This window comes from Mauremys reevesii, linkage group 18, assembly GCF_016161935.1.
Source record: "Mauremys reevesii isolate NIE-2019 linkage group 18, ASM1616193v1, whole genome shotgun sequence".
Classification (NCBI taxonomy): Eukaryota; Metazoa; Chordata; order Testudines; family Geoemydidae; genus Mauremys; species Mauremys reevesii.
The window spans coordinates 24,215,159-24,231,142 of record NC_052640.1 but is presented as its reverse complement, the minus strand read 5'-3'; the positions used below and the strand labels follow the sequence as shown (position 1 = coordinate 24,231,142).

At 39.3% G+C, this 15,984-nt stretch overlaps 1 protein-coding gene across 1 annotated transcript in view; it reads left to right on the top strand.

Moving 5' to 3' along the window:
* Positions 1-15,984, top strand: part of FBXW8 (F-box and WD repeat domain containing 8) — a 65,787-nt gene that overhangs the window by 14,645 nt on the left and 35,158 nt on the right. Inside the window, exon 5 of the mRNA XM_039505532.1 lies at positions 15,335-15,492. Within this exon, the coding sequence (XP_039361466.1) occupies positions 15,335-15,492 (158 nt within the window). The remainder of the gene's footprint in view (positions 1-15,334; positions 15,493-15,984) is intronic.

Sequence of the window (15,984 nt, the reverse complement as noted above, 5' to 3'; positions counted from 1 at the left end):
TGTCACCAAGACGAAAGACTGTTGTAATTCTCTACTGCAAATCCTCTTAGAAGTGACACTTACATTTAAAAAGTTGACAGTTAAAAATTTCCCACCTGAAGGAGTTTGCAATCTGAGACGGGTAAGACTGACCAAGGCTTTGCTTTTGCTGTTTTTGTGTTTGTTTGTGGCTGCACCAGTATAAACACATAGTGTAGATGAGTTGCACTGATGTAAAAAGTTACTTGGGGGTAAGCTGCACCAAAAGTCACTTTTTACATCAGGGCCGCTTTCCTGGTGTATGTCACTTTTTACACCAGTGCAATGCATCTACATTAGTGCAGCTACACCATTGCTACCCCCTCAAAAATACCCCAGCCCCCCAAAAAACAAACAAACAAAAAAAACAGTATTGGCAAGCTCAAATATAAGACCGTGTGGGGCCACAAGCGAAGGAAGAGAGTGGAAGGAGATTACACATGCGCATAGGGTCTGAAAGATTCCTGGGTTTTAAGGAGAGACAATAAGCATAGGAGACTTTTATGTGCAGCAGGGTGCATGATAGTCAATAATAATAAAAAAAGTACCCAATATTGAGAGAAGGAAATGAAGATAGGAGAGAGGGTTGCGAGGAGTGTTGGGAACAAGATAGATTTAGTTAAATCAAACTAGCGAAACCAGTGTGAGCTCCTAATGCAGATACACTAGGGTGACTTTTCTAGTATAGACAAGGCATAAGAGACAGATTTTAAGTATGTGTAAGGCCTTGAACGTGAGAACAAATTGTTTAGTTGGACATAGTAAAAAACGGTCAATTGATTCAAGGGAGAATGATGTAATGTAAGTGGCAAGAAAGGAAGATAACTGCAGCTGTGATTTTTGGAATAAACTGCAGTAGTGAGAGTTGTGAATGAAGTGGGAGGCCAGAGAGGAAGGGGTTATGGTGGCTGAGATACGGACAAGGCTTGCAGTAGTGAGGATAGAAACAAATGGACTGAAATTAAAAGAATGGACTGGCATCTTAATATTTGACAGGAAGAAGCAACATGATTTAGCAGGAGCTGGGATGTTGAGGGAGGAAAGGACTTACCTTCCTTGTTTGTTATTGCTGTGCCTATTTTGAAATGGTCACTGCAATACTTAGATAAATTGAAAGGCTGTCTAGTTTCCTTGTCATTTCTGTATATACCTTTGCATCTTCTGATTAAATACAACTATTTATATTGCAGTAGCACTTGGAATGTGTTAAGTGCAGAACAGACCTATATGAAAATAGTACTGCAGTTTTTGTTACTTCCTCAAAACAACTCTTCCTGAATTACAGGAGAGATTCTTGTGTTTCCTACAGGAAAGAGTATTCCAGCAGGACTATTTTTCTTTGCTTCTGGAAGCACTTCATTGTTATGACCTTATTTAAGATGCAGACCAAAGACTTAGTTTTCAGGAATTTCATTAATATTGATTCTTCCAGCTTTATTGGCACCCCTGTTTATTCTGCTGTGATTATTCATCTGTACAGTACTCTGAAAGTGTTTCTGACTCTTAGAACATCCCAGACTTGCTGGTGAGATTACCCTGACTATCCCAATGGATGTATGATTTTAAATTTACACTTGTTACGTTTCACAGGTTGTGTAATTATTGTCCCTTTAGAAGAAGTCACACTAGTAAATAGAAATCATGTCGTAGGAATAGTTAGAGGACACCATCAAACTGCCTTAGTCCTGTAGCACATCAACATATGATGTTTTATGGCAACACTTCATGTTAATGGTACATTTATGTGCGGTGCAACTAGAGACAACTGCCCATAAAAATGACACCCCACATACCAAATTCTTCAACTGATTATAATAAAGGTTGCTCCAAATCATCTGAGTATGGAGGACTCTTACAAGCTTCCCATGCAAGTTGAAATATCTTTGAATTGTGTGGCTGTGTGTGTGAGCTGAGATCTAAATCATAAGGCAATGAGTGGAAAGGGGATGTTACGCGAACGCTTATCAGGTCCCTCTTCTACTTGGGGTTGTCTTTCGTTTCATGGATTTAAAGCCCTCCCCACTCCAGTTTCTATTTGTATGTTCCCTTTTGTAGCCTGTTCCTTTTCTTAAACTTCCTTCGGTTTTCTTCTTTTCTTAACTTAGTAATTTTTATTTAATGTCATGATGTCTGTTCCTTTGCAGTCACCGCCACAGTTGTGAGTCTGTCACTAGCAAAGTGGCTGTGCTCCTATTAGCAGGCCCAATATATTTTGTGATCCCACAGTTGCAGAATTTGCTGTGAACCCACTGCTTGCTGGACTAATGTGTTCCAAAGTTTATGCTTGGTGGTGGTGGTGGTTGTTGTTGTTACATGCCTGTTCGTAAGGTTTTCTTCACAACCATAAGCAATAGAAACTGAGTGTAAACTGATGTAGGTATAGCCATCTGCAAACAACCTGTTTACTACCTGCACGTCACTCTTATTTGGCATGAAAGCTACCTGAGAACATCCCTTTAAATCACCACGCCCACAAGTGTATTCCAGATATCTAATACAATTTTCCAAAAGAGAAGATGCATCTGGCATTCTACCAATGACATTCAAGACCTGGTTCTTTCAAGATAGCACAGAATTTCATACCATCCCAGAACTGCCCAGCTGTTTTTAAGAATGGTTGTTATTTAAATGAGACTACTGGTATTGCTTTCACAACCTGTAATCATGTTTGCCATTTATGCGGTGTCTTCAGCTTCAAGTCTGTGGCATTTTTTCCCAAGTATCTTGCCTTTTGTGCTCTCCTGCATTTTTAAAGCAGAGGGTCTGTGGAGCCTACAGTTCCCAGTTCCTTCTGTCTGAGTTTTAAGAAGTTTTATTTCAGAAGGTCTTTGGCCTGGTATACTGATATTTTCAGATTTTGTTTTTCTTACTTTTTTAATAGCAGTGTTTCTATTTAAATGTTTAGACAGACAAAGTGAGTGAGGTAATCTTTATTGGACAATCTTCTATTCATGAAAGAGACAAGCTTTCAAGCTCAGACACCATCATCTTCAGTAATAGTAGGAATAAACACAAGATATATCTACAGAAAAGTAGCTGAAACTTACTAGTTGCTAACTATCTAAATACCTTAAAATACTATCTAAATACCTAAATAAATACCTTATCATCCTCACATGATGAACAGAAGTACCTAGATATGCAGCTTTAATTGAAGTAGGTGGTTCTTGGATTCCAAACATTAAAAAACCTCAAAAAAAAAAAAGTTATAGTATTGTGGTTAATGGCGTCACATCTTTCAGATTTATAAGTCATAAAACTATAATGAATCCAGTGATCAATATTTAGCTGTTGCATCCTAGTAGTGAATGAGTAATTTAATAGCTGAGGTTAACAGAAGTCAATTTACTTATGGGTGTAAATATCAATAATCTTTTACATTTAATGATTGTGTCTCCAGCCCTGCAAACACTTATGCTTAGCTTTACACATGTGAATTGAATGGGACTCATCATGTCCCTGAAGTTCAGCATGTGAGTAACTGCCCACAGGATCGGGACATTAAAGATTATTTTTATAATCTTAAAGATAATTTTGTAATTAGTGGCATTTGAATCAATATTTTATTGCTTTGAAAACAGTGGCACTTAGCGTGCTAAATGTTATAGTGTCATTTTGTGGTTCAGCTTCATCACCCCTCTGGAAGAAATAAATACAAACTCTAGATTCTTCACTATACTTTCTCTTGCATGGCGGAACGTGAAATAGTACATCTTTCATTTGCCATAGAGGGTTTTTAAATTTGTCTGAAAAGGAATCTGAAAAAACTATAGACAGACAATTCTAAGAGGGTGACTTACCACTGTTACCCTGAATTGTGTTTTGCAAACTTTATTGTTAACCTGCCTAAACTAGTTCAGGAGTATGCAGTCATTTGGAACCAAGTAGGTTGAGACATTGTCTTCCTGCTTCCTGTAAGGAAGCAAACATGAACAGATTGGAACTCACTCTTGTATGGGGAAACCTGTAATTTGTCTCCCTGCCTTCCACATTCTCTCCATCCTGCTGCCAATACCCAAACCAGAAGATGGCAGAATATCAAGGATTGATTTAGCACAGCTTGAGCTGTGGGTTGAAGGAGGCTGCTAAGATCTCTTCTTTCTAAAAGAAACTTGCATTTATGGCTTTGACATCAGATAATTCAGTCTGGCCTGTGTGTGGAGCATCTTGTGTTTATCATTAAAATTTTATCTAGTGGTTACGATGCTTGTTTTCTGGGTCAGACCTTGAATTCCTTTTCATTTGAGACAGTGATGTTTGTGGTTACCTCACTCCCAATCAATGTTGTATAGACCAGCCTTTCTACAGTTACTTGTCTCAGAGGATCCACTTAAAGAGACGCTGGGCTTTCAGCCACTCCCAGTGTCTCTCGAACATAATTGGAGTTTTTGTTAAAATGTAAAGGTCAAAACTGACCTAAGCAGTAGCTTATCTGTATATGCGTAACTTATAAATTGGCATGAAAAATGTTTCACAATTTCTGAATACATTAGTTTTCAATATATGTTTGACTATTATGCCGTAAATATCTGTAGCACACCTGAGTTCTACAGCAGTTCTTTCCTCCATCATTACAGTATTCTAAAAATATCCATCACAATCATCTAAGCTAACGTATACCTGCACAGTAATCTCTGCATTAATTTCCTTTGCTAGTATTGATATACCCTATTGGACATTGTAGTCAGTTGTTAATCACTCCATTTTGCTAGCACAATGAATCCCTGAAGCACAAAAAGTCAAAGCCCTACTTGACAAGTTATTTGGAGTTTATTAGACTGTGGGCTGTTTCTAGGTAAAGGATCCTGCCAGTATCACAGAGCACTGCTCTGGTAGTACAACAGCAGTTGTTTTATTGCTGCCTGATAGGCTATATGTGGGATGCTTAGGTGCAGGCATCCTTGAACTGTGTTGCAGGCTTCTTTCAACTTTTACATTTACGTTAATACTCACTTTGCTGTGGTGTCTGCCTCCTCTGTCCTTCCCCGCAAAAAAAAACAAACCCACCAACAAAGAAAACTCCCTGATCTTCCTTTTTATTAAGGATTTTTTTTCTCTCTGTGCAGCCTGACACCATCTGTCTGTGGAAATAGTACTTTCTTTGCCATTGCATTTACTGCTGTTGTACATATTTTTGAAAACTCTACAGACCGCTCTTCCAACAACTGGGAAGTGAAGAGATGAGGCCTCTGATGTTTACATTTCTTTGTGTTGGAGAAGGAGTGGGAGAAATGTTTTATCTTGTGAGGGTTACACATACTTGTGTGTGGAGTGTTAAAGACATTACTTCACATTGCGTGGCACAAAGTTTAACCAGGAGTGTGACGTATGGAGTCCCTGCATTACATGAAGCATAGGCTGGGTTACTGTCCAAACGCCACCCAACATCCTGGAGTCGTTCTTTATTTTTAGTTATGAGCAACAAATATAAACCTTAGCCTGAGCTGTTCCTGCAGGGCATCCTGTCTCTCCTCCTAGCTTGTTTGTTGCATTAAAGATGCTCCCTTTTTATCCTATCTGCTCTGCTCTAATTTTTGGTTTTGCTGTAAGGTTCAATAGATGCCTCTCAGAATGCATGTTGGTAGCTTGTCACACCTGAACTGAAGGAGCAGATATGTTTGAAAACATAACAAAGATGTTTCTCCAAAATATTTAGTCATTAAATTTGAATACACATTAAAAGTTTTGTTTGTTAAACTCACTAAAATCCCTCCTTTTTTAAAAAATTGTTCAACTTTCACTCTCTACTCTTGTGATGTCACCATTTCAGTAATTCTTTTTCAGGTGGGGCAGGGTCTGAATGCAAAACTCCCCCAAACAAACAAATAAAGGAGAAATTTAATAGACCAAAAAAATTTTCAAGTCTTTGTCACTAATTTATAAAGAAACAAAAATGGCCCAAGCTTAATATTGTTTCCTTTTGCAGGTCACCTTTCAGAGGGTTGAAAACAAATGACATCACAAGTGCAGATAGGATTACAAAACATATGAGGTAGTTCAGGTTACAGGTGTATTCACTTCACTGCCACCTAGTGAAAAAGAGCCTTTCAGGTGAAACTGGCAGGAGAAACCTGAGACTGGCTCTTTGTAGAAGCTCCTACTCATTCCATTTTGCCTGACCATTAAGCTGCTGCTTTACCCAAAGCTTTTATCAGATTCCAAGGAGAGCATGGCTGTTTTGAACAGCTGTGATGTCTAATATTCCCAAATCTGCAACAGTTTACTTCATTTTGTAAAGCACAATTTTCTCCTGGGGCTAGATTAGTTTGTCCTTGCTTTAAAATTATGTTTAATAAAAGAAGCAAATTTATATATTTCATTTTAAAGTTATAATGACCTTATACCTTCTGGGCTGTTACAAATATAGCTTTTTCAATTAGCACTTTCTCCTCTTACCTAGTGTGTTAAAATTTGCATATCTTGCTGATGTAAGAACACATTACTTCATATCATCTTAAACCGAGCTATCATGTGTCTCTTGTCCCCAACTGAGGTCTGAGCAATATATGTTTCTTACATTGTATATTTGTCCCCTTTTGAAACTATTATGCAGAAGTACCAACAGCCCTGCTTAGTGATACTGTGGCAGTGAGGTAAATACCAGCTATGGTTTCAGAGCCTGTGCGGCAGTCCAGCACTATTAATTAAATTGGTTGTCAGGGTACTTTCTTATTCACACCAAGCAAAGATTATACTGAAGTAGAAAACTTGCATGCTATAGAAGCCTACTACCTCCTAACAAAAATTCCTGTTTCTCCATGGATTTAAAGGAGGAATTATAATCAAATTTTAGAATCAAATTTGCTGTAAAATATTTTTTAAGGGCAGATTGCTGGCTTTGAACAAGAAATGTCCTGCATGCTATTTAATACATCTGTTTGTTCCAACTGCCTCTGAACAGGAGCTTTTGTAAAGCTATTTGTAAATAAATTGAAAAGTTGTTTAATATCAGTAGCTTTTGTAAATATTTCTGCTTGCTCTTCTGAAATGCTATTTTGTTACATCCAGTACAGATTCTCAACAAAAGAACTCCGTGCCTTCTCCAACAGCATGTCATGGTGTGCTATTAGCCCCTGGTTTCTAGGGATTGGAGCAAAGTGATGCCCACAATTAATTTGCTGGGTACAAAGTTGCACACACTCTGACGCCAAAATGGTCCGCACTTACCATTTGGCCGTACACCGAGACATCTGTCTTGAATGATAAGCCACTCAAAACTAAGTGTGGGATGGAATTGTGGACATTAAAAATGAAAAAGACAATTCAGCTTACTCCTTTACAAGTTGCAAGGCTTGTTCCATGCGCTGTTCACCTCCCAGCCCCAAGCTTATCTAGCATTCTTTTAAGTGATTAGACTTATACCATTCCCCTTTCCTGATGATCAGTTTAAATTTCCTTTTCTGATTTTCATCCTATTCTAGTTATACTCTCTTGTGCCCTCCTAAATATTTCCTCCCCATCCCTGGTGTTTACATCCTTTAAATATCTGTAGACCATTTTTGCATCTTCTTCCTCTTAGTCATTATTTAGCCAAGCTGTTTGTCTGTCTGTCTCTCTCTGTATGTATGTATGTATATATGTAATAAACTATGTTTACAGTGGCAAAATTAGTATCCAAAAATAACTGCTAGTAGAGAAAGCAGGAGCATAGGTAAGGATTGGGCATTGTTATCCCTCTGTCATCTAACCTTACTCTGTGCAGGGTCAGAAGACACTAGTACACAGACCCAAGCTATGCCTAAGCTACAGCTTCCACTGTTTCTGATAGCAGTGAAGATTTCAGGGTTTTAACTGTCTAAATATAGACAAGGCCATAGAATCTGCTTAATCACTCTGTGTGAGAGTTGCTTTTTGATGGACTCCTAACTTGTCACAATTTTGATGATGTATTGGGAACTGAATATATCATCTGTCACCTTGTTATATGGGCCTTGTGGAAGGTAATTGTCTTTAGCAGATTGGGCTAGCACTTTAGTCTGTGTATGCCTAATTTTTCTATCTGTAAAATGGGTATAACAGCACTGCCCTATCTCACAGGTCTTGAGGATAAATACATTAAAGACTATGAGTCATTCATCTACTACAATATTGGTGCCATATAAATAGCTAAGAACACACAGAGCAATTTAAATGAGCAAGGCTGGGGTTTTTGTGGACTGGATTTGCATATTTAACGGAGTCTTGTTCTCAAAAAGAACCCCCCCACCAAAACAGCCCCCACAAAAAAACAAAAGCTATGACAGAACTCGCAGAACCTTCATTAACTTCACGAAGGACTAGTTTAATTACTGTTAGTAGAATAAAGATGAAAGATTTGAGATGTTCAGTGCAGCATGACAATACAAAGTGCTCATTATTATTTAACTTGCTTATCAACAGACACCTGTTTAAACTCGGTGCTATGACTGTGGATCATTACTTGAGCAAAATTCCCACTGACTTCAGTCAGAGTTGTGACTTAATAAGGATTTTATAATCAGATCTTTTGAGTATTAACAGATGGTCACTGACTGCCTGAAACAAAGTTGTTGGGTTTTTTTTGTTTTGTTTTGTTTTGTTGATCACCACAGGTATCTGGAAACAGAACAGACTTTGCCTTCTGGAAATTAAACCTAACTGTGAGGCAATTTTTTCCCCTTTTTTCTTGCTACATATTCTTTAGAGGAATTATGATAATAGTAAATTGATTTGTGAGCCTGGTTATCAGTTCTGTGGTGTTAAACCATTCAAGGGTAGCTGGTTGCTGTGGAATGATGTACTTGGGGTAGCCCAAATCGAGGATCTATACCAGCATCCTAAAGAAACAGAAAACAAGTGATGGCCTATATGACCTATTTGTTTGGAGTGAAAATCTGTCCTGCCAGCACTGAGAACATTAAGAAGGAAACAGTTTGCCTGCACTGTTGCCATGGATAAATTCACTACTGTTTTGAAAATGCTTCTGGTAACAGTTTTTCTTTTGTGTATTTGTTAGCTTATGTATTAGTTGCAGTTGTACTTTACACAAACACTAATTAGACAGCCATCAACACTGAGGGCCAAAGGCTTACTAACAATGCAACTGTGATAGCAGTGTCTTAATTGCTTGAAGGTAATTGTCATTAGGCAACCATAAAGACATCTGGGGCTCTGGAGAGAGATCAGTCTTCCTCTCCCTTCCCCAAATTTGTTCTGGCTCTTGCTATCCAATATAGTTAAGCTTTTTCAGATCTGATTTTGTTTTTGTCCAGTTTCCCAGTTTCGCCCTTATGAAATTGTCTGCTTCTTCAGTACCACTTCATTAGAACGGTGTCCAACTCCCACACCTCCACTTCCTTCCACATGTGCTGCATTTCAGTGCCCACTGCTGAGTCAGCATGGAATACCAGCTGAAGCAGGCCACAGGTTTTTTTTCTAACCACCTGTCTTCCACTTTCACCACTATAAAAGAGAGAAAGGAAACTATTGTTTACCTTCTTGTAAAGTTGCTGCCAGTAAAAAGCAGTTAAATTATTGTTTCCTTAAGTAAGCAGTTGGAAAAAAAAACCCTCATTCATGTGGTGTTCATTCAGTTTTGACTGTAACACTTTTTGTCTTGGGCTAGTAAGTTAGGCCTAGAGTTTTAAAGGTATTTAGGCTTTGCTGCACGGATCATCTCAATGCCTGACTGATTTAGGACTCTAAATCCCATTTTCAAAAGAGATTAAATGGAATTTAAACTTCTGAGAGCCTGACTCTTTCGTGACAATGAAATTTAGGCTCCTTAATTAGTTAGTTATTACAGTGCTGATCACAGCAATTCCTAAATACCTTTAAAAATCTGAGCCTTAACATCTCTGCCTCTGTTTCCCCATCTATAAAATATGGATGATAATCCTTATCTGCCTCAAAGGGGTGTTTCAAGGATTAATTAATGTTTTGTAAAGTATTTGGATGTAAAGCACATGTTAAATGGCACATGTTCACTGTTGGATTAAAAATAGGTTTAGTTAACACAAGCAAATCAAGCTAGGGTGATTCTTATATGGTAACTTCCTTGGAGGTGTATTACAGACTGCTTTTCAGAATTAGGTAATAGCAGTACCAAACATAATATCTGAGTAAATAATATCGTTATGGAAGGGTATGTTCAGTATAGTCCACAATAAGGAGAAGTAGTAGGAGAAAGACATTAACACATTCAAAGGGAGAAAAGATTGTTTTTTAGAGGTACTAAGTGATGAGGTAGGAAAGGGCTCTTCTGGTTAGCAGGAGTTTCAGAAGCAAAGGCTCTCTCTCCACCATTGGCAAAGTAGTAGAATGGGACATAGGAAGTGGGTGCTTGTTGAGTGCTAGGTGTGGCTGGGAATTAACTAGAGGAAAGGTCCTTAGAAGTTTCAACAAGACCACAGAGAGTGAATAAAGTATTTGTGATCTGGAACTGGATCTTGAAATGCATTGTGATGTTCAAGGATGGGGAGCAAATACAGAACATTCTGCCACTCTTTAACATAGGATGCCTTGTAGAATAAACTATTTTCAATGGAGTAGGTGTTTAAATGTCTCTGTTTCATGGAAAGTGAGTATGAATTCGCTACTGAATTCAACAAAACAGCAAGGGCAAAATGGAAAACAGGTGACTGATATCCATACTATAGAAAATAGCACCTATTTATTGCTCTATTAAAAATAAATTAGAATTTTTTCCTGACATAAAGAAGTCCAGTTGAGCTTTAGTTGTCATCCTTGTTGGCAATCTCAGCAGAGAAGCCAACATGTGAATGGGCTTAAGACTGTCTGTACCTAGGTTGTGTCTAAAGGACTTCATTGTGTGGTAATCTCAGTTTAGCATAAATCATCAGAAGAAAATTTGCATGAGAATCCTAAAAATTATTGGGGGAGGTGGGAAAGAATCTTTAATAGATTAATTCTAGCATTCCTATCATCTAGGACCAGATTATTTACTGTGCAGTGTACTGTTCTGCTGAGCCAACCTATGATAGGCAAAACAGCCACATGAACATGAAACTTTTGCCTTGTGCAACAAATCCCTTGATGTAAAAATGAATTGCTTTAAGTAGAAAAGCTGCTTTTTCTTTTCTTCTAACACTTTAACAATGTTTATGGAGCTAACATTGAGACTGTATTGTCCTTTAGAATAGCATTAAAGGAAAATTGTTTTAAAAACTCCTTTTCACACTAGAATCTTTGCAGTTTCACTGTTAAGGAATCCAACACCAATCAGCTATTTTTATTCTCTCATGTGTGGTAGCATGTTTCAAGTCCCAGAGTGCTTATCTTGCATGCTGTATAGAGAAGTTAGCCATCGTGCTTATAGGAATATCAAATTCTGTTTTCTTTCCTCCTCTGTCTCCTGCACTTTCTTTTTACATTTGCACATCTGAATAAGTGTCCACAAGTATGCATTTATGAGGGAGAGATGCTACTGTTTTTCTTTCTGTTAAGCATGGAGGTAAATATTCTGCCGCTCAGCGCTGTCAACTCTAGCGATATGTGGTATCTCTTAAAGCTCCAGCTCCTGGAGTAATGTGATTACAGGAGAATCATACCTTTCATTTAAAAAATGATATGTTTTTAGCCCACATGTTTGGGAGGTAAGGGGGACTTGGAAACATGAATCCCAAGTGCTCAGACAATAGGAGGGAAATTAAAGACAATGCAGATTTTATTACTTTTCAGATCTCATGATTTGGGGGTCCTGACTTAAAATTTTTAATACTTGGGGCTGTGAATACTGGCTGCTGCCTGCTTCTCTCGTGCAATGGATGAAGATTTACGCACAACTGCAGTGCCTCTTTCTGAGGAGTTAGGATTCTGCTGTTGAAAGAAAAACACTGTAACATCTGTCGTTTGCTGCTTCTGAGTGGGGAAATTCCATTAGCAGGAATTTCTGTTAAGAGGCGGAGGTCATTTATTCTGGGTGCCTTGATTTTTCGGTCCCAACTTGAGACCTGTTGTGCATGATTACATTCAGGGATGCTGAGCACCCACAACTCCAGTTCAAGACCATGAGAGCTGCAGATTCTCAGTACCTCTGAAAATCCAGCTCAAGGTGACTCGGTTTGGACATTCAAGATCAGTGGACAATTTTGAAAGCTTTGGCCTTGGTGTCTTGGGCCATGGAGACAAGATAGTCATTTCACCACCTCTCCGCCTCCATTCATGGATTTGCTATCTTCATATCTTCTGGAGACATTCCCCCGCGCGCACACAGTCTGTCTTGGTCATTTGGCTCCAACTCTTCTGGCAGAAATGGGGGCAGTGGCTCAATGAGATGGTGTGTGTGGTGGGGGGGTGCCAGTTTTCTGTGGTGGTAGGAGAAAGCTGCTTGAGCCATGATCCCAATGGAGACCATCTGGGAGAGGAAGAGAAGCCATTGCTTTCTGTTGATTTATATCCAATCACTTGAGTTGTGTGGAACTAGAACAATTTCCAGAAAAAGGAAAAGCCATCACATGGTCAGTGCCATAGCCCCAAATGGTCTGTCTGATTAAGCTAGAACTTTCTAAAATATTATATTCTGGGTGGGGACTCTTAATGTTACTTACAAATTAATATATAATTCGTATAATAATATACGAGAACAAATGGATATACGAGAACAAATGGATATAAATTGGCAGTCGGGAAGTTTAGGCTTGAAATTAGACGAAGGTTTCTAACCATCAGGGGAGTGAAATTCTGGAACAGCCTACCGAGGGAAACAGTGGGGGCGAAGGACCTCTCTGGCTTTAAGATTAAGCTTGATAAGTTTATGGAGTGAATGGTTTGATAGGATAACGTGATTTAGTCAATAGGTCAATAACGTGCCACCACTGGTAATTAGCACCGAGGGTCAATGTTGGGATATTGAAAGTCTTTTTCCTGAGTGTCTGGCTGGAGAGTCTTGCCCGCATGCTCGGGGTTCAGCTGATCGCCATATTTGGCGTCAGGAAGGAATTTTCCTCCAGGGTAGATTGGCAGTGGCCCTGGAGGTTTTTCGCCTTCCTCCGCAGCATGGGGCAGGGGTCGCTTGCTGGAGGAGTATCTGCTACTTGAAGTCTTTAAATCAGGATTTGGGGACTTCAACAGCTGAGTCAAGGGAGAGAATTATTTCAGGAGTGGGTGGGTCAGCTTTTGTGGCCTGCATCTTGCGGGAGGTCAGACTAGATGATCATAATGGTCCCTTCTGATCTTAAGTTCTATGATTCTATGAATAGTAGAAACATATTTTTTACAATAGCACATAGTGGCTTCAATTGAGATGGGTGCCCATTCTGCTTGGTGCTGTACAAAAACATAATAAGTCATAGTTTCTGTCCCGAAGAGCTCATAATCTGTACAAACAGGGTGGGAGAAGGGAAACTATATTAACCCCATTTTGCAGATGGGGAGTTGAGGCACTGAGAGATTAAATGAGTTGCCCAAGGTCACGCAGTAAATCTGTGACACAGCTGGGAATTTCCCAGATCTCACGAGTCTTAGGCCATGTCTACACTTAGAAGCTTACAGTGGCACAGCTGTACTGTTTTAGCTGTGCTACTGTAAGAGCACTTGTGTAGTCGCGTTATGCCGACGGGAGATCGCTCTCCCGTTGACATAAACCAGCTCAACAAGGGGTGGTAGCTATGTTGGCGGGAGACGCTTTCCCGCTGACATAGCACTGTCCACACAGGCACTTATGCTGGCAATATTTATGTTGCTCGGTGTGTGTGTTGTATTTCCGGGGTGTGGGTAAAAAAAAAATTTGCTGACATAAGTGCTAGTGTAGGCATGTCCAGTGCCTTAACCATAAGACCATCCTTCCTCTCATTTATCAGTAGTAGTAGTATTTATTTTTCTTACTTATATAGCAGGAAAAGTGTTATGCACTTTATAAACAAGGAGAAGCCAAGTCCTCTGCCCTGAAGAGCTTTCAGTCTAATGAAAAATTTAATTCTAAAAGAAACTCCTCTGCAAAAAATTAGGGTGGATGTCAAAATTGATGAGAAAGGGGATTGTCTTGTATTTGTAAAACACTCTCTGCCTCTAAAGAAACTGTTTTTAGAGCTTTCACTGTTGCAGTCCTACTGTGATTCCATATTAAACACTAAAGTGCACCATTCCTTTATTTTTTCCATTCCAGTTTGATACTGCTCTTTGACCAGTGGTAAGGGAGCTGGTGTGTGGGATAGTCGTCTTACATCCTTTCTGCAGACTGTTCCACTCTGCATACAGCATCCATTACTCTCTTCCTCCACACCCCCAGTTTTATGGTCAGTGCCTTAGAACACACCCTATAAAGTCAGGTTCTGTGCCACTCTCAGTTTTGTGGCCTTAATTCATCTATTAGGTATGGCTGGTGTAATCTGAGAGGCCTGTTTGATTTTTTTTTTTGTATTCTTAAGTGGAGTAAAACTAGAGAGTGTCACGTGTTTCAGCATGAGAGCTTTCTGTGAGAAGGCAGCACTGCCTGTATTCTAAAGGCAGGACTTAATTGTATGAACAAATCAATTAGCCTTCAGGGACTTTACTCGGGCAACTTTGCATGGATGAGGCATTGGAAAGCTTGTGCCTACAAAAAGCATTAGTTTTCAGTGTAATAGGTAATAAGGTAATAATTGGAGATATACCAATCTCCTAGAACTGGAAGGGACCTTGAAAGGTCATCTAGTCCAGCCCCTGCCTTCAACTAGCAGGACCAATTTTTGCCCCAGATCCCTAAGTGGCCTCCTCAAGGATTGAACTCACAACCCTGGGTTTAGCAGGCCAATGCTCAAACCACTGAGCTATCCCTCCCTCCCTTCCTTCCTGTCCTTTGTGTGTGTAAAAATGCTGTTGTTGATTAAAAATTTGTGTACATGGCCTTTGCAGTGAAGGCAGGACTTAAGGACAAAAGACGATTGATTCATAAGCTACAATACATGTTTTGCCATTTATAGTGTGATATAATGAGCACTGATTCATTTGTGTTTTCCCCCTGTGCTCATCTCCCCTTACGCCCCTTCTAGAAAGTTAATGTATGTTGTTGCCATATTTCTATAACTACAACGGGGATCACTTTAATAGATTTATTTCTAGACTGTTTGAAGGTCTTAATGGACCTGATTCTGTATTGAACAGTGGTGTAAATTAGGAATAACTCCGTTGAAATCAGTGGAATTATGCCATCATAAAACCAGAGTAAGTGAGAGGAGAATCAGACTCAGTATCTAAGTTGTTTTAGTGACGTTGCCATGCAGTGGACTTAAACAGAATGAGTCCCATTGCTGTGGGGTTTGGTTTTAAGGCTCTTTTTGTTTCCGCTTTCCTACTCACATCTCTCTTTTCCCAAATCTTTTCAAATATTTTTGGAATGAATAACATCCTGCTCTTCCAGATATACATCAGGAGATGTGAGGTTGTGGGACACCCGCACCTGGGACTACACGGCCCCCATCCTGGAACCAGTGCATGGCTCTGCTGATCCTGGACCCCAGCCACATGTCTCCTTTGTGAGGATAAACAGTTCTCTGGCTGTAGCGGCTTATGAGGATGGTAAGTAACCACAACTCTCCTCCCTATTTTTTTTTTTTTTTAACAAAAGCTTTACAAAAATGAAGCAGCTGTGCTCAGCTTTTTGTGTGTCTATAATCCTCTGTATACACACACGCTTGCACACATGCTTGCTTTTATGTGAAAAAGTTGGCCAATAACCATAAATGCATTAGGAGGCATTGGAACATAGCACCCATTAAAACTGATGTGTAATTCCTACTGGAACTGCTGCACGGGGTTTGAGATCCAACCAAGCCGTCTTAAGCAAATAAATTGTTTGCTGTAAAATATTCTTCCTACTGCCTTGTTTATCTTAGAGCACCCTGAGGCATGTTTATGGGACTATGGCTAAACTTTCAGTGCCTGGTTAATCAGAATTCTGCATCTTCACTCTTAATTCCCTGGATAGAATATACATAGGGTATATGTAAAGAACATTTCCTTTACTGATACCTTAATTTTCACTGATGTTGGGTTACAATATGTGGCTAA